The sequence below is a fragment of the Propithecus coquereli genome, unplaced genomic scaffold (assembly GCF_000956105.1).
Source record: "Propithecus coquereli isolate 6110/MARCELLA unplaced genomic scaffold, Pcoq_1.0 Scaffold44, whole genome shotgun sequence".
Lineage (NCBI taxonomy): Eukaryota > Metazoa > Chordata > Mammalia > Primates > Indriidae > Propithecus > Propithecus coquereli.
Genome location: NW_012150174.1, coordinates 1,149,964 through 1,173,675, shown reverse-complemented (window position 1 = coordinate 1,173,675; position 23,712 = coordinate 1,149,964). Strand labels below are relative to the sequence as shown.

General features: G+C 35.9%; 1 protein-coding gene across 2 annotated transcripts in view; it reads left to right on the top strand.

The window, feature by feature from the left end:
* Nucleotides 1–23,712, top strand: part of ZDHHC13 (zinc finger, DHHC-type containing 13) — a 46,142-nt gene that overhangs the window by 17,218 nt on the left and 5,212 nt on the right. For both annotated transcript variants that reach the window (XM_012654222.1, XM_012654221.1), the window contains 12 exons: nucleotides 56–133; nucleotides 1,338–1,482; nucleotides 2,864–2,928; nucleotides 4,322–4,484; nucleotides 4,800–4,925; nucleotides 7,814–7,947; nucleotides 11,054–11,154; nucleotides 16,367–16,491; nucleotides 17,390–17,452; nucleotides 18,151–18,244; nucleotides 19,192–19,275; nucleotides 23,044–23,201. In XM_012654222.1, coding sequence (XP_012509676.1) covers nucleotides 1,354–1,482; nucleotides 2,864–2,928; nucleotides 4,322–4,484; nucleotides 4,800–4,925; nucleotides 7,814–7,947; nucleotides 11,054–11,154; nucleotides 16,367–16,491; nucleotides 17,390–17,452; nucleotides 18,151–18,244; nucleotides 19,192–19,275; nucleotides 23,044–23,201 — 1,242 coding nt within the window. In that variant the 5' untranslated portion in view covers nucleotides 56–133; nucleotides 1,338–1,353. The remainder of the gene's footprint in view (nucleotides 1–55; nucleotides 134–1,337; nucleotides 1,483–2,863; nucleotides 2,929–4,321; nucleotides 4,485–4,799; nucleotides 4,926–7,813; nucleotides 7,948–11,053; nucleotides 11,155–16,366; nucleotides 16,492–17,389; nucleotides 17,453–18,150; nucleotides 18,245–19,191; nucleotides 19,276–23,043; nucleotides 23,202–23,712) is intronic.

Sequence of the window (23,712 nt, the reverse complement as noted above, 5' to 3'; positions counted from 1 at the left end):
TAAATTCGTGTTTTAAATCTCAAATCTTATTTTCATTTATGTCTGCTTTTAACAGGTTTTATATTTCAAAAGGTGCTGTTGTAGATCAGTTGGGTGGAGATTTAAATTCAACTCCTCTTCACTGGGCTGTCCGGTAAGGTTTCTTTAAACACTGAAATTAAATAGCGACATGTAGCTAGTGGTCACCATATTAGAAATCACAGTTTCAGACAATTCAAAGCGCTTTCTTTCTTTTTATTTTTCCGAACCCTTCATTTAAAAATAAATTACAGCTTTAAAGAGTTTTCAGAAAGGATGTTTTTGGTGTTTAATTTAGGGCTACATTTTGATTATCAAACTCAAGTATGTATATTACACTTTCTTTTTTATAATTAGAATAAATATCTTTTATATTTGGTCACATGAATAAAAGCAGTAGCTCAGTGAACTGTAAACTTAATCAGTTCAGTCCTGTGACAGATGCCTGTTTGGAAACATAGTAGTAATTTTATTTCAAAGAGGTGGATTTTTCTCTCAAGTAAATGTAAAGTATATCTCTTTGTCTTTTAGGGTCAAATGAGTCAACTCTTTTGAAAGTTGTTTCAGGATTAACAAGAAATTTTGAGTATGTCAACCTAGAACAATTCTATTCTTTGGTCACTGTCCTCTTTGATGTGTATTGGCCATCTGAAGCTGAAGTTAATAAATCTTGATACTAATATTTAACAGCTTCTTCTTTTATTTAAACTCTACTTTCTGTGGTTGGTGGAGTTGACATGAATCTGAAACTGAAGTTAGTAATTGCCCATGTAAGGCAAAAAGTTGAATCCTTTCTCCATAGCCAAGAGATTTGAAGAATCTAGGGGTAACTCAACCTCTTTAAGCTGCTGAGGTACACTGCTTTACATGAAAAATGTACCGTATTCAAGTATAAGAATATATAGTTTTTAATAATATCATGGCATACCCATAGTTTGTGGATATTATACTTGTATATCTGACTCATGATTATATTTTGTTTTTAAAATAGCAACAGTGAAGTCTAAGTGGTTTTAAAGTCTTCATTGTTAGCATGTCATATAAAATAACACATGGTAGCAACAAAATAAGGTTTAAGGTAGACTGTGAAGTTATCAAGTTTATCACTTGCACTCCAGAATGACTGTCCATGTAGTTCTAAGTTTGGAGCATCTAAGTAAAAGATGTTTGGATAGTCTTCAATGTTTCAAAAATCTTACTGTTAGGATGTGTTTTTTATATAGCCCAAATCCCTCATGTCTTAGGGGTATCAGTTTCTCCCTGATTTTTTTTTTCTTTTTCTGTATGCTACAGAGTAATTTTTTGTCTTCTATCTATAGACAAGGACATTTACCTATGGTCATATTATTACTCCAGCATGGTGCAGACCCCACTCTCATCGATGGGGAGGGATTCAGCAGTATCCACCTGGCAGTATTATTTCAACACATGCCTATTATAGCATATCTCATCTCAAAAGGACAGGTATGTTTTAAAATATGTATTATAATTTGAAGAGATTGGGAAGATTATTAGTAATTTGTCCTCATTTTTAAAGTAAAAGTTAATGGATATCCAGGTATTCAAATATTAATAGCCTCAGTAAGTCTAGCTATTGAATATTGCTTTTTCAGCTTCATTGGAGGGAAAAGGACAGGTCATTTAGCTCAGTAGTATATAATTGATGTTTCTAAAACTTGTAAGCCTGTAATAGTTTTTCTTATGAACCCAGTAATTTGCAGAGTTTTTAAAAAACATGACTTCAAAGCCTGTATTTTCTTCAGATTGAATATAAAAGTGGTAGTCAGATCACTAAATTAACCCATCATTTGCTTTCATTATTTGTGCCCGATTGGGAGGCCAATTTGAATATATGCTTCTTATTGTTCTCGAAAGTAATTCCATGAAAAATGACTTGCCTTGGAGAGGCACAGGTTAAATTACAGGGTATTAGCAGTGGGAGTTTCACTGTCAGCTATACTTGCCTGAAATAGGCTTTCTAGTAGTAAAGCAGTTTGTGTATTAGCAGACTTGCCTGGAACAGGCATGAAAACATGTTTGCAGAAATGGTGTAGGAATGATTGTGTTCTCTTTAAATAAGCACTTTCTCTGAGACTTAGCTAGTTAAAGCAGAATAATTATAACCTCTTGGATTTCATTTTGGAAAGATATATGAGGAGGAGTCCTTTCCACTTCTCTTTGGGCTTCTTTCCAAGTTCTGTTCCTCCAAGGTCCATAAGAATCTTCTCTTTTTATTTGGCTTGGTTGGAACCATTATTGTACGCATTAAACCTGGACCTGTTTTATTAAAAGGAGCATATCCTCATGGAGATATGATTTCCTTTTTTTCTCTCTTCCAGAAAGTAGAAAAGAATTTTTTGTGTTTTACTATTCGAAACTTAATATGATAAAGCCAAAAGTACAAGTTGCCTCAGAAGATAGAGAGGTCATTTTTACTGGAAGTGTTTGAGTAGAGACTGGGTGACTTTGTATAAGAAATAATAGTGTGAATTAATGTGTCAACTAAGGTCTAAACTAGATGACTTTTAAGGTCTTTACCGTCTCTTGTATTTGATAGTGGCTATCAATATCTTACTCTTTCCCTTAGCTGTCGTCTATTCACATCATACAACGCTTTACATGATACATTCAGATTTTTCCCTTTAAACATATTTTGTTGAAATCCATGGATTTTTTTTACCCTATTGGAAGTGAAGCAGAACTTTCTTTTATTGAAATGATATTTGAATCCTTCATGTAGACACAATGGTAGTGCTGAATATATTAAAGAGATATTTCTATTGAGAAGAAACAGAATTTTGAGTGTATTTACAGTTGTGTGAATTGATTTCTTCTTTTTGACTAGAGTGTGAATATGACAGATGTAAATGGGCAGACACCGCTCATGTTATCAGCTTACAAAGTAATCGGGTGAGTGAGTTCCATTAAATTGCCTCAGTCTGATTCTTGGTTTCAACAATTTCTTTCCTGTGTATATAATTTTAAGTATCTCAGTCTATGTGAGATGATAGTACATTCTGAAGAAAATAAAATTTTCTACCCTGTGACTCTAATATGGAATTTTAAGGTAGTTATAGTTGGAAAAGCACCATTGAAATACATTTCCTCTTCTCTGATAATTTTGGTAAAAAGTTTGAAAGCTACTAACAAGAAAAAATTTCCTTACAGAACAGGGAGAGATTCCTTAGCAAATACCTGTTACTGTGGCTTATATTTATTTTGCATTTTAAAAAAATGACTACAAGCTTAAATGTTCTCATAATTTGAAATTTAGGTGATAAATCTGCCTTTTGGAAAACAATAAATTTTGAGATTCTCTGATATCATTGTTAACTGCTCTGAAAATATTAATTGTAACTGATTTATGAAAAGAGTCTGTTCATATATTCAGATCGGGCACTTAACATATTTAAGTTTATCTGTGTATTCATTTTTATAAACACATGTGATTCATGACCACTATGTAGTCCATCTTCTGTTATTCCTCTATGCAAATACATGCTACAGTTTTCCTTTATCAGTTTATTTCTATGTTGTATTAAATCTCTGATTCTGCTTTTACTTAGGACTTCTCTTCTAGGAACTGAGTTAACTTTAATGCCATTTCCTTTTTGTTCATGGCGTGTTAGGGCTGGGGTAGAATTTTGCTAAAAAGCATTTTCTCTTTTTCATTGATAACTCTGAAGTCAGGTATAATCTCTAAAGAACCTAATTATTCTATAATTAAAATAGAATATTATTTTATTAAAAATCATTTGTAGTCATGAAGGAAGGGAAGGTATTGATGATAAAGTAAAAATATTTGACTGAATTCTGTCTTCTAGTCCATAACTTTCTAAGATATACAAATATTTTAGGACATTATACTTGCTTTATTTAACAATTGATTAGATGGAGAGTATGAAGTTAGCTCTTGGTTTCTCCTCAAACATAACATACATTTAATCTTTAATTGGATAAATAACATAGCATTTAATATTAGCCAAAGTTAAATCCACAATTTTAAAAACTGTTAACTAATAGAAAAATAGCATGACAGTAAAAATTTGAAAAATGAAAGCAGTATTCCACTGTATTGATGTTATATGATATTATCTAGATAGCAGGCTGTCACTTTATAGGTGTCTTTTTTGGAGGTGGGGAGCTATCTCCTATTAGTACCTAGAATAGAATTTGGCACAAAGAGTTTCCTCAGTTCAGAATACTTACTGATTGGTTAATCTTAAAAGATTCATTATTTGCATTTACTCCTAAAATCATCATCTCTGTTAATGACCCTTGGTATTTTATTGTTTTGAGACAGGCCAGAACCAACTGGATTTCTTTTAAAGTTTAATCCTTCTCTCAATGTGGTTGATAAAATACACCAAAACACTCCACTTCACTGGGCAGTTGTAGCAGGAAATGTTAATGCAGTTGATAAACTTTTGGAAGCTGGTTCTAGCCTGGATATCCGAAATGTTAAGGTATGACCAGGTATTTATCTCTCTTAGCTTATTATATCTTCAATTTGAAGATTGATAAATTAACACAAAGATAAGCTATATATTTGTTTTTGGTTTTTTAATATATTTATTTGTCTGGAATGTATCTAGCCATGTAATATGAAAAATATAATATGAAATGGCTGGATACTTTCCAGACAGACCTCATAGACAATAATAGCTGGCTACTCTTGGAATAAATGTGTTGAGTATGTTTCTGGTGAGTTTTAAAAAAATATTTAGCACCATAGTATATCAAAAATGTTATTAAACTTTGCCCCCCCCTTTTTTTTAAAGGGAGAAACACCTCTTGATATGGCTCTACAAAACAAAAATCAGCTCATTATTCACATGCTAAAAACAGAAGCCAAAATGAGAGCTAACCAAAAGTTGAGACTTTGGAGGTGGCTGCAGAAATGTGAGGTATTTTCATATGGGGCCTATTCTATGGGATATAAGAAATTTTTTGTTCATTTGTTTTTGTTTTTTAGGGCATCAGAGTAAACCAGAGAGTGGCTTTTTGCCGTATTGCATCTGCTGATTGTATCTTTCCCTTGCATCCCATGACCCAAAGTTGGAAATTTGGCACTTTTGTTGGCTTTTTATTGTTGGTCCTCAGCTAGATGGCTCTAAAACTACAGGTTACTTTGTGAATATTATGGTGTACCTCTACATTTATTTAATGAATGAATTGAAATGCAAATAGCTTAGATTCTTAGAGAAGCAGAAGGAAGAACACCTTTTTGCAAGGAATTTTATAGAAGCTTTTGTTAAAGAGCTTATTCCTTATTAAATTTTTTTCTCAAAAGGATAATAATAACATGCAAAATTTTTTATTAGAATCCTAAGGACTATAAAAACGAAAATGTTGCAGACTTCAGGCATATGATGTCACTTTATAAAATAAAAAATCTGGAATTTTGAGAGATGAAACCCAAATTTTATTTATTTATTTTTTTTGACTTAGCAGTTCTGAGTGACATTCTTCTAAACTTTAACGTGAACTGAATAATAGAAAAAGTCAAAAAGTTCAGCTTATTCTCATGAATAGTTAACAAAATCTAAGTCATAGTAGTGAATATAAGTCAAATTGTTAAAATGGGATAATGGGTTGAATCAACTATTTCTGATGTTTTCAAATATAATGCCATTATCTTATCTAATAATAATTAGTAACTATACTTTCAGAGTGATTCTAAATTAACACACGAGATTTCTGTGTAGAGGACCATCGTGAATGCTACACCTATTTTGCATTATGTATGTGGAGGAGGAGAGAAAGAAGTAATGGTCACTCCTCAGTCTCCTTTGCCAGCTCCTCCACTTCTCCCTCACCTCTTATTGGTAGGGTGCCTCGGGATTTTGTTCTTGAACCCCTTTTCTATCTATTCCTTCCCTAAATGCCATCTACAATGTTGACAACTCCCAAATTTGTCTCTCTAGTCCAGAACTTTCCAGACTCGTATATCCAGTTACCTACCTGACTCATCCAGTTCAGCGTCCAGTAGGCATCTGCTGATCTCCCCACCCCAACTAAGTTATCCCCTTCTCAGTGGTGGCTACTCTAGCTTTCCAGTCAACTTTGCTTTTCTCTGTCATACCGCATATCCAGTCCATTAGAAAGACATATTGGCTAGTTCTGCCTTCAGTTCATATCTAGAATCTGAGCCCTTCTCATCATTTCACCAATGTCATATTGGTCCAGCAGGTGAATCTTTTCAGCTGTAACTCAGGTCATATCACTCATCTGCTCAAATTCCTATGATGTCTCCCCATTTCTCCCAGAATAAAAGCAAAGTCATTACTATGGCCTACAAGGCTGTGTGTGATCTAGCTTTTTAATATACTATAAAATTCGCTTAATAAATTTATTTGTCTATCTTCCCTGGCTAGAATTTAAATGAGAGAAATAACTGAAACTCATTGATGTGTCCCAAGTACCCAGAACAGTACCTTACACACAGAATGTCCTCAAAATGAATACAACGTCTGTATCTGGCTCATCTGTAAGAGTGTTGTATCTGGGATTTGGAATTTTGAGGTCCATATTTATCTCTTCAGTTCATATTATCTCTTTAGTTCTGAGATTTTGTTGCTTTTAGAGTCTAAATTTTTAAAAAATCTAAACTTGCTCATTTTGTGTCATCATGCCAATTGAAATTAGAAACATTTTAAAGATTTGATGTTTCTGAGGACTAAATTAGGAGGAAATAAAGAAAAAAAAAAGATGTGATGTCTTTTGAAATTATCCTCTCCCAGATATGGCTTAGAGATGTAAAAATGGAAGAAGATGGGGCAAAATACGTTCTTCCTCTTTGCTGTTGCAAAAACCCTACTTGCTTCCAAGGTCTGGTATCTTGTAGTTAAGGGACTGCACTGCGCAACCGTGGACGCTGGCATCAGTATAGACAGTCAGACATGGTTCGTAGAAGTTTCATTCTTTCAACTTTGCCAAAATAAACCTGAGTCATTAGCATCCTAAAAACATATTTCAGTCTTTGATCTCCGTTTGACATTTGACACTAAGAACTTTTCCCTTCTTGAAAATTTCTTCCCTGGTTTCTCTGAAACCTTTCTTTGTCCAGATTCTCTTCCTGCCTTTCTGGTCAGTTTTTTCTTGGTTACCTTTGGAGACTTAGCTTTTTTCCCCTTAATGTTTGTTTTGGCTAAGATTCTGCACCTTTTTACTCGCACAGTCTTTGGGATGTTGTTCACTGATGATTTTACCGCCCGTAGACTGATAAATCTCAAGTCGTCAAAAATGGTAGACTTACTTTTTTTTATATTGCCTTCTGGTTATCTAGGCATTTAAAATTCTTCATTCCCAAGCAAAACTTGACTTTTCTGCAGACTTATTCTGTCTAATCTTCTTTATTAGGGGATGGCACCATCTGGTGCCCAGGTTGGAGCTCTCATGCTCCCCTCATTGAGTCTTGGGTGTATTGATTTTTGTGTAGTCCCTTTAGCTTGCTTTATGCCTTCTGACTTATTAATAGAATGCTGTTCACAAGAAATTATTTTTTTAAATTTCAGCTTTTATTAGCACTTTTCTAAAAGACCACCATTTCTTGTAGGGAAGAAAAGCAAAACAAAGTATATTTAAGCAATATTTTATAAAATGTAGATTGTTTCCAAGATGTATAATTTCTCAAACTTCAAATTTATCAATCAGCAGTTTTGAAGAAAAACTCTGTTCTGTTGTTGTATTAAGTGTTATTACATACTTAGGAAGTAGTTCTTATGTTGAACTAATTATTATTAGATACTTAGGTAAAATCCATAACATTCTCAAATTCTATATCTCTTAATAGCTCTTCCTGCTGCTGATGCTTTCTTTGATTACCATGTGGGCTGTTGGATACATATTGGACTTCAATTCAGATTCTTGGCTTTTAAAAGGATGTCTTCTAATAACATTGTTTTTCCTGACATCTTTGTTTCCAAGGTATGTATGTTAGTTAGTCTTTGCAAGGTGGGTTATTGTATTTCCAATTTAATTGTTTATTTCTGTTGTCAGTTAGCTGGAATCACAGATTTTTATCGAACTGTAAATGTTACTTACCACATAAAAACATTCCAAGGGTTTGTGGGAACCCTATAAAAGGACTTTGGTAGCATATGATTTGGTTGAAAGCAAATTATCCAACCCAGTAATTTGATTGAATTGACAATTGGTGGAAAATAAATATCCTGGGTCACTTTTTGAATTGTTAGTTTTGGTGAATAATGGGGAGATGTTTGTAATCATTTTGTATCTTAAAGCAAGCATTTTTGCTCATTTTTTCAGAAATTTTATATTTTCTTCCTTTTATAATCTGAATTCGTTTTAAGCTAGTTATTTTTGCTGTCAGTGATTTTTAGTTAAAGCAACCTAATAAAATTGTGGGAAATTATAAAATGGTAAATATTGGTATGGCTTTATTTTTAGGAAAATACTTATATATGATTATATATAGTTAATGGTTAAGAGTCAGGCTGCCTGGATTCAAGTCAAGTTTACCATACAACAGTCTGACCTTGAACAAGTTGGTTTACTTCTCTGTGCCTCAATTTCTTCTTCTGTAAAATGAGGATAATTATTGTGATAATGCCTGATCATGTTAATACATGTAAATGCTTACAAACAGTGGCTGATACATAGTACTCAGTAATCATATCACACCCCCATCTCTTCTCCATCTCTCTTCCCTTTCTCAGTAAAATGGCATCCAGTTCCTCACATGAATAGGGGTGTCATCTGTGGATTCCTATCATCCTCTCCTCACCTCCCACATCCAGCCCGTTACGAAGTGCTCCTTGCTCTGCTTCTCTCCGTCTCCACAACAGGCACCCCAAACCAAGCCTTCTCACTGGTCTCCTGACTTCAACTCTTACCTCCTATAGTTCACCCCTACTTAGCAATCAAGATGGTCTTTTAGAAAGTCAGATCAGTGTCTGTCTTTTGTCCCTGCTGAAGGCCCTCTAGTAGCTTTTTCTTGTGCTTAGAATAAAGTCCAAACTCCATTAGGGGATTCCATTCCCTCCCCACTGACTTCAGCTCTCCCCTTACCCTCACTGCACTCCGGCTTCTTCTGTCTTCTGGCTTTTTTTCCTCATGGCTTTGAAGTGTTCTGACACCATAACTTTGCGTAGCTGGAGATGTCATTCAGGCCTAAGTTCAGATGTCATCACCTTAGTGAGGCCGTCCCTTACTGACTCTGCTCCATCACCCTGTTTTTTCTTTGTAACACTTAATCACTTTCCTGCAATGTAAGGCCCATACAAGCAGGAACCTTGTTTCTGCTGTTAAACATTTTCATTTACTGAGTGAAAGAAAAATGTAATAATGATGATCCATAGAAAAGAATCTAAAAGGAAGTACAGTGTTTCTGTCTGCAGGGTGTGATTATGAGTCCTTCTGTTGCTTGCCAGCATTTTCTGTAATAAGCATGCACTGCTTTTGTCATAAGAGAAAACAAAGTATTAGAGGAATCTTACTACTGTGTCACTCAAGAACAGGACAATTGGTTGGAAATGAATTAGAATTTAAATGTAAAGTAAAAGCTCAAATTTCTGAAAAACAGCAAAATGCCTAAGTTTGTCCATTATTTAGAAAATTTGTCACTTAGAGATATTCATTCATTTTCTACTAATTGGATTGAGTATCTAAATAAATTTGAAGCCAAATCACTAGGAATCATAATGATTACTCTTTTTTTCAGAGAGGAATCAAGGGATGGCAACATCTACTCACCCAGGATAGGAGCATTTCAGATTTTTTTTGTTGTTATTTGTTTGTTTTAGTTGAAACCTGTATTATTAAAAAAACATACAAAAACTTGATGACAGTGAGTTGAGGGCTTAATGTACTATGCTTGGCATATGGACACAATTTAAATACGGGTCAAATGCATGTGGTAACTATACCATACTGCTTTTATTTTTCTCTTACTGCTCGATAGGAGCAGTCCCAATTTCATAGAGGTAAGCAGCTGCAAACTTCTATTATTATACAGGGGCAGTTGCTTATAGATCCAGGCTGTTATGTGACACTTATCAGAAGTAGATAAGTAGTAGTAGTAGTATTAACAGTAGGCTCTTACAAAATAGGTAGTTCACTGCACTACCTAATTAGGCCAAATGTATTTTTTGCTGCAGAATCTCAGGCCATAACCTGGAAGTTACATGGGCTTCATTTGGCCTATTTTGGCATCATGCTGAGTGTCTGAGGTTTGGGATCTTTAGCTCTTCTCATATATGATCTTATCATAATTATGGTTATGATCCTGGTAGCTTTTTTTTTTTAACCCTTCATACCTACCATTAACCATTGTTTTTTTTCTTGGTATAAATTTAAAAATATATCCAGGTAAGCTATATTCATGCATAGGGTGACTATATTGAGTATTTAGTGTGAAAGACAGATTTTTTTTTTTCCAAACTACAATATTAAACATTTTGAGTAAGTTGTATGTAGACTTCAAGTTGCTTGTTACTCAAAGGAAATTGTTAGTGTTCTGATGACTGGTATCACTTTTAGCTTATGTATCGTTTCATCTAAAGTATCTGCTTCTCAAGGTGGTTGCAGAATGAAAATGCTTAAGGTTGTGTGCATCTGTATGTTTCATAAATATACTACCAGCGTTTGGAAGAAAGCTTATGAAATGTGAAGATGTCTAAATTTTTGCATTTTGGAGTATTTAAGAATATGATATATAAGAAAGAAACACAAATATATGTCTCAGTAGAAATACAAAAGATTCATTGAAAATATATATTAGGTTATTGTGAATGAAATAATGTATAAGTTGGTTAGAAGAACTAGAACATATACTTCTTGGAAGTCATCATGCTTTAGTTTTCTCATGTGTAAAATGGGGTGATGATGGTGCACGATTCCATTACCACATGGAAAACGACACATAGTAAGCACTCAGTAAGTGAAAGATATTGCTGCTGCTGCTATTGTTATTATTACTATCTTTATTTAGGGAAATTTAGAACTAAAATTAAAATGAGTCATACTAATACTTTGTTTCACTAATGCCTTGTGTTTATCCTTTTTCTTTTAGATTCTTGGTTGGATATAAGAATCTTGTATACTTACCAGCAGTCTTTCTGCTAAGTTCCATTTTTTGGATATTTATGACTTGGTTCATCTTATTCTTTCCTGATATCCTTTAAGTTCAAATTTAGATGTACATCTCATTTTCCCTTTAAAAAATAGTAATGCCATTGTTAGGAATTTAAATATTGGAAAAGATCCAAGGAATGCAACTTATATTTGCATTTATTTAATGATTCCAGTGGAAGTTGTTTAATGTTGAAAATCTGCTCGATTCTGGAAGTAATCTCAGAACACACTATGGAAACAGTAGGTGTCTAGCATTTATTACTCGTAGGAGGGGAACAGTAGAATGAATTATTGTTTAACTTGGACCTATAATGATTTGTTGGATTGCCTTGAGATTTCTTCAAGGTCAGATAGTTCTCTTAACTTGGTCAGCAGTTAGAGTCGATTAATAAATCCTCTGGGTGCCAGCATGGCCTGTATGGGAGGTATATCAGCAAAAATGTGGCTTCCTTAGTAATGGTAAGTGGCACTGGTATTATCTAAGGGAGTGATTCTCAATCCACATTAAAAATAAATTTACTTTACCACCCAGAATGTAAGTGAAACAAAAGTTTCAGAAAATAATACTCCTAACATGTGCTTTACCCTATTTTGTTATTTCATCCTGTTTTCTTTAAAAAAAAAAAATTTTTAGTCACATCCCACTTAATTCTTTCATGACCTACTAATGAATGGCAGCCTGTGGTTTAAGAAAACTCATGTAAGGAGTAGGTTTATCACTTGAGGATCAGAGCCCAGGTCCAAGTCCAGCTCAGGGGTGTGTTGTCCTAAGTTGGCCGAGTCCAGTCACCTAGAAGTGGGGAAAGGTGGTTATTTCTTGAGCTATAGCCATTTGTAACTCCAATTAAGTAGAAGGCATTTTCAATCTTTTCCCGCCTCTTTCTAGACTCCCTTCTCCCCTTCCAAGGACGCCAGGAAGGCATCATAGCCTTGCTTTGCTTACAAGGTAGGGGAAGAAGGAATGTTGTAGATAGAAATGTACCTTTTAGCGTATTCCTTTAACTTCTATGTTATTTCTCCTTCTGGTAGTAGTATTTCTAAAAAGAAAGAACAGAATGTTTATAGGACAGATGCACAAACTCAGTTCGAGAATAATTTTTTCATAGGAATAAATGTGAAGTGAGATGGACATATGAGTTCTCAGAGTGCATACAATCTATATCCATTATAGCATGTCTTTGCTTTAATGCTGCTTTTTATTTCTAAGTATTTTCTCTAATATTTTTCAGATTTTTAAAAATGAATGGCATAACATACCATGGATGCCATTTGGCTTTTTAAAAAAGATTTTATTACATCTATTCTTTGTCTCATAATTACTGATTTGGTAGCAGCTTCTTAAGCACTAGCCTTATTACCACCATTTAATGAAGACTTGGGTGATATTATTATATGATATAAAAATATTTTGTAAGTGACCATGAGTATATCAAATAACAGCACAGCATATACCAATGTCACTTGCAGAAGACCCAAGGCTAATAAATTCTAGGGTAATTGACATGAAACTGAGGAGAGATGGTTGATATTTTTGTTTACCAACTCATGTGGCAATTTTAAAAATTGTGTTTTTGATAACTTTTTTTTAATTTGAGCAACTTATTATTTCACATTTGCACAAATTTTTATATTGAATTACTTCAAATTTGCAAAATCAAAATTAACAAAAATGTAACTCTACTGTAGTTTGAAAACCTCAATTATAGAAGATAATATTCAGTTGAGTTTAACTATTAATAGAAACTGTCCAGTATTTGTGAAGATGCTGTTACATCAGAAGAACTGATTTCCATGGCTAGACAGACTCTTAAGATGTTGGAATTGACAAGATTGAATATTTTACTTGCTTATGTAAACTAAAGCCATTTGATCTAGGTACCCATATGAGCCTGTTACTTGTAAGGGCCTATGAGTCAGTAGGTGGCATACTTCACCATCAGATTAATGTTTTTTAAGCTAAATGTTAAATGCTGTTGGAACTGCCCTGTGGTTGAACTGAGGTGCTGCCCTGTAAAGACCAATCCTAAGCATTTAGGCTAGTCTTGTCTCAGGTTGCCAAGTCTGGATTGAATGGGGGCTTCTGCTGCCACGGATACTGGTCTACTATGGAAAGACGTTCTGGGGCACAATGGAAAAGGTCTTTGGAATCAGACGGAATGATTTTGAGTTTGAGCCCTCTTTCTTACTAATTGTGTACCATTGGACATGTTATTTAATTTCACCAAGACTTAATTTTTTCTGTAAATTGGGGGTAATGGTTACCAAGCCCATGGCCTGGCTGCAAGGATGACTATAAAGTGCTGGCCACAGTCCCCATTGCGGGACTGGCATTTTATGATAATACCTAATATTTTACTATTAATCACTTTTACAAATAAAGTCTATGTGGAAGGCTGCATGTTGAAACTAATTTTAAGGGCCAACTCTAGGCTTCTCAGATAATCAGTTTCTTTTGGTGCCTTTTATATGTTCAGCAAGTAATGTGTTTGGCTTTTATGAGGGGAGATTGAGTGAGAGAATTGGACCTTACTGATGAGTTTGAAGGTAAAATTAAAACACAGAAAAGCCATGGTGAACTGAATGTTAGATTTGTGATGTTGGCTGTAACTAACTGAGTTAAGTTTAAGAGGGATAAATATATGTGAAGTCCTATACTTGGTTTCAGGGAATCAGCTGTACAAGTGCATGTTATGATAACATATAATACAGCTTCTGGTCAAGTGAAACGAAACCAGGAGCTGTGACATAATGCCCAGTGTGATAGTGACTGTCAAGGAAGCCAGTATATTCTGAAATTGTATTACAGGGATTTGTGTGTGCAAGCAAAGGACAACATCAAACTCACTGTTCTCTGTCCTGGTGTTTGCTCTGTTTTGAATTCTATTCTTTTAAAAGAGATTATGATAAATAGGAGCACAGAGAAACATGACTAGGAAACTGTCGTATAAGGAACAGTGTTGCTATTTATACTGGAGGTATGATCACTGCCTTCCAACTTTAGGTGTTCGGAAGTCTATCATTGGGAAGCCAATGCACTGCATAGAATGGTCACTCAATAATCAGGTATTAAACAAGTGAGGGAATAGTTTATGTAGAGTATATCTAAAGGATATCTGTATAACAAATGAAAACCATTTGGTCAAAGTTATAGAAAGGCAAATTTTAGCTCCATGTTGTGATACTTTTTAACTGCAAAAGGGTCATTGCTTACTGGAGAGGCTGATGTGTCTATAAATAACTATAGTCCAAAGTCTAAGTGCTATAGAAAAAGCATTTTTAAGTTCAGGGAAGAGGGGAGAATCCTTTTCACTAGGGAATCAGAAAAGACTTACAAGGGGAAGGAGACTATAAGCTAGGTCTTGAAGGCATTTAGGACTTGGACATCTGAAAAGTGTGGTTTTCAAAGTAAATGAGGCTGGGCATGATGGCTCACGCCTGTAGTCCTAGCACTCTGGGAGGCTGAGGTGGGTAGATCGCTTGAGCTCAGGAGTTCGAGACTGGCCTGAGCGAGAGTGAGACCCCATCTCTACTAAAAATAGAAAAATTAGCCGGTGTTGTGGTGCACACCTGTAGTCCTAGCTACTCAGGAGGCTGAGGCAGGAGGTTGCTTGAGTCCAGGAATTTGAGGCTGCAGTGAGCTATAACAATGCCATTTCACTCTACCCAGGGCAGCAGAGTGAGACTCTGTCTCAAAAAAAAAAAAAAAAAAAAAGGCAAATGATAGAACATGGAGAACATTTGAGGTTAGTGAACCACACAGATAAGGGCTCAGAGGCAAGGAATGTGTTTCTGTGTGAGGGGGTAGAGTGCAATTCACCTGGAGAGTGGGGAATCCAGTGGTTCTCCTGGGATTTGTTTTATAAGTTATTCAGAAGAGCAGCCCAAAATTCAGTCAGCTCAATGTGCAGGGTCATTGTATGATTCAAGTGAAAGTGTTTTTGAGAACATGTCATATAAGTTGACCAGGATTTTATGGAAAAAATAGGGTATGTTTCTTTAACAAAAGATCTTGCCCTGTATACCATTTATTAGTGTTTGTTCTTAATTCATTGTGCATAAACTTTATTAAAATTCAATTTCACACAACTTCCCTGGCCCCCATCCCTTCTTTCTTAAAGCTGGGCCCACCTGTAGATAAACCGTGACAAATTAAGCCAACAAGATTTGTTCTACCTGTCTAAACCAGATGTGGTTGTGCTGGTCTTTGTCGGTTAGAGTGGTGCTTCTCAAATTTTAATGTGTGTGTGAAGCCCCTGGGGATCTTGTTAAAATTCAGAGTCTGGTTCTGCAAATCTAGGGTGGGGCCTGAAGTTGTTCTTTTCTAACAAGCTCCCAGGTGAAGCTGTTGCTGTAGTTCTATGGGCTGCACTTTGAATAGCAAGGGTTTAGAGTCTATTTTATGGCCACCTTTCCCACTCTGAAGTTTGACACAAGATAGCTTGGCAACCCCTTGGAAGGTGGATACAGTTACTGTGTCAACAATGATTTCAATTAGGCAAGGACATTTGGTTTACTACTCGTTTATTGATTTATTACTGCACTTTCATTTATCTTTCCCTGGAGGAAAGTTTTACTTTTTATACAAAGAATTTCTACCACTTTGAAAACATTTCAAAGCAAGTAATGTTTATCCTTGGAACACTTTTTATCTTAATTTATCTATAATATCTGACTTTGCCAAACAGTATGTGATTTGTAATCATTTTGCAAGAACAATTTCTTCTGTTTGTTTTTAAATTCGTTCAGCCTAATACAGTTACAAGGATTAGTTACTGAACTTGCCAGAAGGAAATTTTTGCAAGCATTTATCTAATATATAGGGAAATATTTTTACTTGGGATCTCTGAACCAAGTGGTTTGTTTCTTTGAATGATTTTGTTAAAATAATCAGAATATTTTTCTAGATGCTCACAGGAGAGCCACAATTAAACCATTAGAGGTTAATTTATTTGGTCTTGAATATTTTTCCTTCTTCAGAATGTTCCTCATAAGTTGTGACTGTTCTATCAATATTTAACATGAGTTTCAACTAATGAGGAAGTATTAATTATTAGCCAACTAGGAGCAAATTCCTGTAGGGTTAGAACATAGGATGGGAACAGGTTTGGGAGTGGGGATGTGCATATGTAAGGAAAGGTAGGGACGGAATGCAGAGAAGAGAGGTTCTTAGGCACCAAAGATGAAATTGGCTTACATAGTAATTATGCTCTTCTTAATGGAACTTTGATATATTCCTTAACTTGGCTTTAACATTTAGCAGGAAGCCCTTTCTATTTTGCTTTCATTTTCAGCATAATAGCCTTTCTCTACTTTTTCTACAAGACTTGGGCAACTGATCCAGGCTTCACTAAGGCTTCTGAAGAAGATAAGAAAGTGGTGAGCTTTCTTTGTACTGATATTTTTAATAGGGGTGTATGTAAACTTCAGAAAGTCACAGCCATGTTGGTTTTTGTCATAGCTGCATGACATGTGGGATAATTAAATCAGCAAAAATGAGATTTCTCTACTGTTACACTTTTTTCATTTATGTGTGTAAAAGTTTTAAAAAATATTTTTATTTTCTATTAAAGTTATACCCCATCAAGACTTTTTCAGATGTGATTCCTGATAGGGATATGATCTCCTACTTTCTTATAACAACATTTAGATAATGGTCATTTAGCTTAAATTTCCCTACTTAATACATGGACTAGGCAGGGACTTGGCCAGGGTCAGGTGGTGGTGGTGCAGGGGATGGAACATGGAGTCCTTCTCCTAATTAACTGAGGAGATGCCCCTTCTCTTCCTCAAATGTGGAGTTGCCAGATGACATGGCGTGTTTTTCATTGCTTGTGAATGTTCAGAAGTTGGGGAGAGTGTTGTCTTTGTTACCTAAAGCCAGTGTTCCTGTAAGATTCAGGCCTTGGTGCTTGTAACCTTCAGTTTGGATGTATACTGGTGGGTTTTGTTTCTTCTTTAATGGGTATGTATATGTGCATACTTATTTCTCTCTAGCAGATTATAACTGGGAGATGATTGCCATTAACGGAGAGGAGGTGGTAGACAGGAGTGGTGGGGAGGTGTAATTTTTATGAGTTTTAATTTATTGGCTATTGGTTGAAAATGCAGGCTTCAAGAGTTACATTATTTCAAGCACAGAATGATTTGGTGGCAAGTATTCCAAACTGCTTTTCTAGCTTCTTCAGTTTGGAGCGAGAGCAGTGAGAATGGTTCGTAATGCATAATACATTCTGCAATAGAATGCAGTTGTAAGGTCAAACTTCGTGTCTTTCAGAATATCATCACCCTTGCAGAAACTGGCTGTCTGGACTTCAGAACGTTTTGTACATCATGTCTCGTGAGTCTTTTCTGTATAATTTTTTTCCATAGTAAAAGCATTATTCTCAGTAATATTGCTCATGTAAGCATTTGTCAAATCATCATGGTATATTTATACACCTTTGTTTTTACCCGGTTCTAATTTTATGTTATTGTCAGAACAGTTTTCTGTCTTGAACATATGGAGGAATGATGTTTATAATCTCTTGGAATTGCCTGTGGTTACATCTCTCTGTGAATTATCCATAGTGTGTTTTGCTTGCTTTTCCTGTCGCAAAGCATATATTAGAACTATCTTCAAGTCAGAGGCTCATAATTCATAATGGCTCTGGAAACCACTTAGTGAAACCTCTTATTTTGCAATTGAGGAATCAAGGGAGAAAGTAAATTAACCCAAATTACTGGTGGAGCTAGAAATGGAGCTCGGGTTTCCTTTTTCTTAGTTCCGTGCTCATTTTGCTCTATAGTACTGCCTCATTTCCCCTTGGCCAGTGTAAATAGCCTCTGAAATTCACATCGCCCTTCGTGGTGGCCTAATCAAGGTAGACATATGGAAATAAATATTAATAAGGCACTCCAGAGCCTGTATGAATCGATGGTCTATTTAGGATGGTTTGTGCTCATGTCTTTATGACCTAGGGTTAAAATTTTGCTTATGATTTGTTACCACTTTGAGACACTGGTTTTTGCTTAGGCCTCTCTTAATTGCCCACTTAGATAAGGAAGCCGTTACGGTCACTCCACTGCCATGTGTGCAACTCCTGTGTGGCTCGGTATGATCAACACTGCCTGTGGACTGGACGGTGTGTAGGTGAGAGATGTAATTTTTCAGTTACCACTGTGAAGTTAAGCATATGTTTAATTATATGTGTGACTCCTAGAAAAAGTGGAAGGGCATCCAAGGGCTCCATTTTCAGTTTTTGAATATTCCAATAGCAGTGAGCCCATACATCTTTATCACAGTGCATTTAATGGAGTGTTTTCACACCTATCATCCTGTTTGGGTGCCACAGGCCTGTAATGTAGACAGAAGAGGCCTGTCTCCGTATTGCATGACACAACTAGTAATCTGTAAACCTAGGTCTCCTGATTCCAATGGGTATTGCTCCTTGTATTGGGCTTTGCTGCTTCAGGAGAAGGTGGGACCTTGAGCATTTGTGTCATTTGCGTTGAAACTCTCCCATCTCCAGCATCTAGAAGGAAGCACATGCAAGAGAGGAGCTTGGCTGCCTGGCCCTTCCCCCTTTCTTCCCTTCTGTAGACATTTCACAGGCTGCAGGTTGTCCCTCTTCGCTACGTCCGATCTCCTGCAACATATACTGCTACTCCTCGGATTCATTTTCTCTGTTCCTCTGATCAAGTCAATCCTTGATTTTCAGAGGTTGTACTTTTATAAACAGGACACATGGAAGGAAGAAAGAAACAGGGTTGGATTCATCCCAAATCCTGTCTGCTCCCTTCTTGCCAGCACAGGATAGGCCAGCTTGGAGCTGTGTTTGCTTAGTTAACTTTCTTCTATTAAAAAAAAAAAGTATCTTTTAAGTAAGTAATGAATAAATACTAGTTCAGTTAACACGGACAATTGACTATGACATATCAGAACTGTTGATTTGGTTTAATGGTGTTTAAAAGCAAAGCACCGGCATTATTTTTGTTTTACCAAAAGCTTTTAACAGGAAGGTGGTTAAGGAGGTCTTATCTGAAAAATCATTATAAGAAAAGAAAATATTAAGTATATTTATTTTCTTTTTGATTTAGGTTTTGGCAACCATCACTATTACATATTCTTCTTGTTTTTCCTTTCCGTGGTATGTGACTGGATTATATATGGATCTTTCATCTGTAAGTATAAATTTTTCTTCCAGCCCACACACTTGACTCTTTCCTTGTAAACCTTTGTGTATCACATTGGGGCCAGGTGACTATAAACTGTACCCCTAATAAAAACTAAGTGGATGCCTCTAAAACTCTCTCAGCATTGGGAAGCTGCAAGCAATGCTAGATGAGGTTAGTTCTCAGAGCTTTGGAAGAGAACCTCGATAAATTTGAGAAGTGGTCAAAAATAGAAATTCATTTAAGGCAAGCGCAGGTTTGTCCCCCAGTGAAGAGGAAAAGTCAGCTGCTCAAGTACAAAGTAGGAGGTGATAGGTAAATAAAACAGAAAAAAAAAAATCATTGGCAGAGAGGTTGGGGAGTGGTGGTTACAGAAACTAAGGAACAAAGCTCTGAAAGCACATGCCATTTGGTAAGTATCAAGTTGAAACTGAAAACTGATTGGAAAACTAGCAATTGAAAGGTTGGGAAAAATAACTTGAAAGAGAATGTTAGATCGCTTATTCCGGGCTGAAAAAGGACAATAACTTTCAGTAGCAGTTTAAAAGAATCTCTAGGGGTCTTACGTAGGGAATGACAGCCAGCTGTTCCGACGTGATTGACTAGGAAGGACAGGGTTTAAATTAAAGCAAGAAAGATTTGAGTTAGCTCTTAAGAATTACATGACTGCTTTTCAGACCTTGGAATGGTTACCTAACTGGAAAAACCTATAGCGCTTATAGTTTGTTTATTTACCTGTAATGCTTGTAGTTTATTTATTTGGACTTTTGGTTAATTGTTTGTTATTTATTTATGTTGAAGGCTTTGGGAGAATTTGGCTCTAGAAGCAGAGGCTTCACTTTGAATGTGTTTCTGTCTACCCTCCTGTTACATTCGTGTTCAAGTTTTAGGCTTTACCAGTAGAGCTCTAGTTTGTTGCTCGAGCTGAAATCTGGAGTAATTCAGGAAGACATTGAGAAAGTTTTTTTTCCTTAGCCTCTCAAGCCCCAATACACACACATTCATATTCTCTCTCTCTCTCTCTCTCTCTGGCTTTCTTTAGTTTAAATTTTATTTAGTTTTTGAAAGATAATTTTCCGACAGTGGTCTCCCAGCCTCCCAATTTCCCTACCTAGAAACATCCAGTATTGCAACTTTTGTCTTCTTTGAGGTTTCATTTCTAGAGATTGTTGGTATTTATGTGTAATAGGTTATTTTTTGCCCTGCATGGCATGGCGAGGGTTTTAGTTACCTCATTAGAACCTTTCCCACATGACCCCTTGGGTGTCTCTCCTCACTAGGGAATGCTTTCATAACTAAATGTACCTTCACCATATTAAATAGGTCTAATGGTGAGAAGGTTGTGATCCCTAAGCTCAGTTCTTATCAAAGGCCACCAGTAACGCTGAACATTAGACTTTTAAAACCTCTTAGATTATGTCTTGTGGTGTAAGAAATAAAAGATTTTTTGACAGTGCTTCTTTGTGTTGCGAAAGTTGCCTTTTTAAGGCCTGACAATAAAGCATATTCCTGGAAAACCTTCTAGGTTGGCCCATGGACCAACTTGTTTCTTGGACTGGATCCTAGGGAAGAGGAGCCAACTTTATACCGTTCTTGTTTCTCCTCTCCTCTCTCCTCACTAAAAATAGTCACCTTTGTTTGGTGTCTGTGTCCAGCATAAGACTGTACTGATAAGGACAGAAGCGATTTTCCATCACAGTCTTTCCAAGTTAGTTTTTTGTTACACACATTGATTCTTCCCTGGTTTTTGTCTCTTTTCTCTGGTTCTGAACCAATTTTTATATTATGTTTTGTTTTTTAGGAATAGTGTCACCTTATATTCACTTACAACTGTATAAACTAGCTGAGCATATTTTGTTACTTTTATTCTATTTATATTCTGGCAATATTTCTTTATATTGAGTGAGGGCATCGTGTCATTTATCATTATTTTGCAGACAGGAAACATGAACTTGTGTTCCATTTCTCTAATGAGGCATCACTCTCATCCCGCCTCCTTTGTTTACCATTAACACTTCTATTGCTAGGGCCCTGCTGTATACCCTCCTTCTCATGTGATCCAACAGCTGCTACTTCTGTATAGCCTCCATCCATTTCATCTTTTGTGAGGTCTGTTTTCAAGGTGGATAGTAAGTGACTCAGAAAGTGTCAACATCCTACAAGTTACAGGAAGAAAGATTTTAGATCAGTATTAGAAAGAACTTTGTCAGAGCTATCTAAAGATGAAAATGATTGACTGGGGCTACGCAAGTTCCCTATCATTAGCCATTGGCCACCTGATAAGAATGTATCAGCATAAATTAAAGTGTTAATATTGCATAAAATAATGTGCATGACAATTTGGAGTCATATCTCTGATATTGAAACTGAAATCGGTACTCTGAAAACTTTACTGTGTGGTCATGTTGTGTTATCAAAAGAATTCCCAGAAGGGAGCAGTATAAATCCATAAGCTGAAAGAAAGAAAATAGATATTCTTTCCCACTCAAAAGCTGTTTTCTCCACCTGCTGTTGGAAATTATATTCTTTTTTGTGATATCAGCTGCATGGGATGCGTCTTTCTTTGCTGTTCTAATGAGAAGCTCTAAAGAGAGTGTAATTTGCCTTAACTTGTTACCTTGATTGTTGCTTTATAATGATTGCTCTTAGAATGCTTCTGGCATGTATTCTTGAAAGATGGTTGGGAATCAAATGAGACTCAAAGAGGGAAAAAAAATAGATTTTTAGGATTTAAATGGACGGACAGTTGACAGTAAAGTCATGGACTCATTTTCTTGCTCTCCCAGGAGCTCTTCAGAGCTGCTTTGGGAGCATGTCTAAAATTACTTCTCAGAGTGTCAGAGGCATTTATGAAACCTCAAGGTGCAAATCTACAGAATTCTCATTTCAAAAATAATTTACCCTTTATGCACAGTCTTGGTGTCTGTAAAAGTCATTGGATTTACATACTCTTGAAGATCCGTTCCCTTGTTTCTGCTGCTGCCTACCCATATTTCCTTTTACTGCTGCTCTTAGCTGCATGGGTTAGGGGGCGATATGAAGGCTGTAGTGAAGTCCTCTCTTTTAATTGGCCTATATGTTCCTGGGGGAGAAACAGTTGTGACCACCTGAATCTTGCTCTGTACTCTTTTCCTGGGGGTATCTGTCTCGTGAAGTTCCTTTACCTGACCTTTCTTCCTCTGCAGGATTAGTTATGGTGCCAATGCAGAACTACATTCATGCCCAGCTTCCTGCATGCTGTTATGTTGTGTTCTGATGGTGTCTAGGTGTTTATATTAATAGAATATCTTGTACCCACAGCAATGGTCTGTTCATCTGAACCCTTAATAAGAATTTATATTCAGTCCTGTGACAGACCCATACCTTGCTATAACATGGATAAGATAGAGACTTTACTAGGACAAATATTTAATATATTAGATATAATCATTCTCAATTGTCAAGTCCTTGAACAGTTAACTTCTGGCTGGTGCATTTTATGCTGCATGTACTGATGTCAGTAAAGGTTTTGTGGACCTTTTTCACTTTTATTCCTTCACTGTCAACTACTGATGTAGTGTTATTACAGCCTTAATGAACATTGAGGCACCATTTTCTCATGTTCGGTAGTTGAGCTGGCATTTGTAAGTTAAGATACTAAAGTTGAATTCTGACCTGTGCCATCATGTCTTGCTTTCTCTTCTCCCTAAATAGAACTACAGTGATTTCATCTTCTTGGAGAATAATCACGAGTTTGTTGCCTTTTTTAATGAGTTCTCCTTTTTTCTGATTTCACAGATTGGTCAAATCATTGTGCCACAACATTCAAAGAAGATGGACTATGGACTTACCTCACTCAGATTGTGGCCTGTTCCCCTTGGGTTTTGTATATCTTCATGCTAGCAGCTTTCCATTTCTCGTGGTCAACATTTTTATTATTAAATCAGCTCTTTCAGGTATTTTATTTCTCTTCTTATAATGCCTTTGAGTAAAATCTCCAATAACCTGTAGTGAGGTAGAAAGACTTGAATTAATAATCAGAAGATGTAGATTCTTTTCACCTCTGTCACTTACTCTGTGGGTCTAGGCATGTCATTTGACCACTCCTGAATTTCAGTTTCCTTGCCTATAAAATGAGGATAATAATCCCGGTGTACTCTCACAAGATGGTTTAAAGGTTAGCATAATATTAAATAATTGTTAGAGCCAGACCTAGGAGTTATCTAATCTGAACTCTTTATTTTGCAGATAGAGGTATAGAGAGGTGAATTGAATTGTTCAAGGTTACCCAGGGTGTGGCATAATCAGAACTGGAAACTTAGGTCCTCTGACATTTCCATTTAAGGGGTTTTTCTATCATACAATTAAATTATATGGTGTGTGCAAGAATGATGTAAACTATAAATTGTTATGCAAATGTGAGATGATTATTTTCCCTAAGTTTTTCCAATCCTATTTGTTACCCTT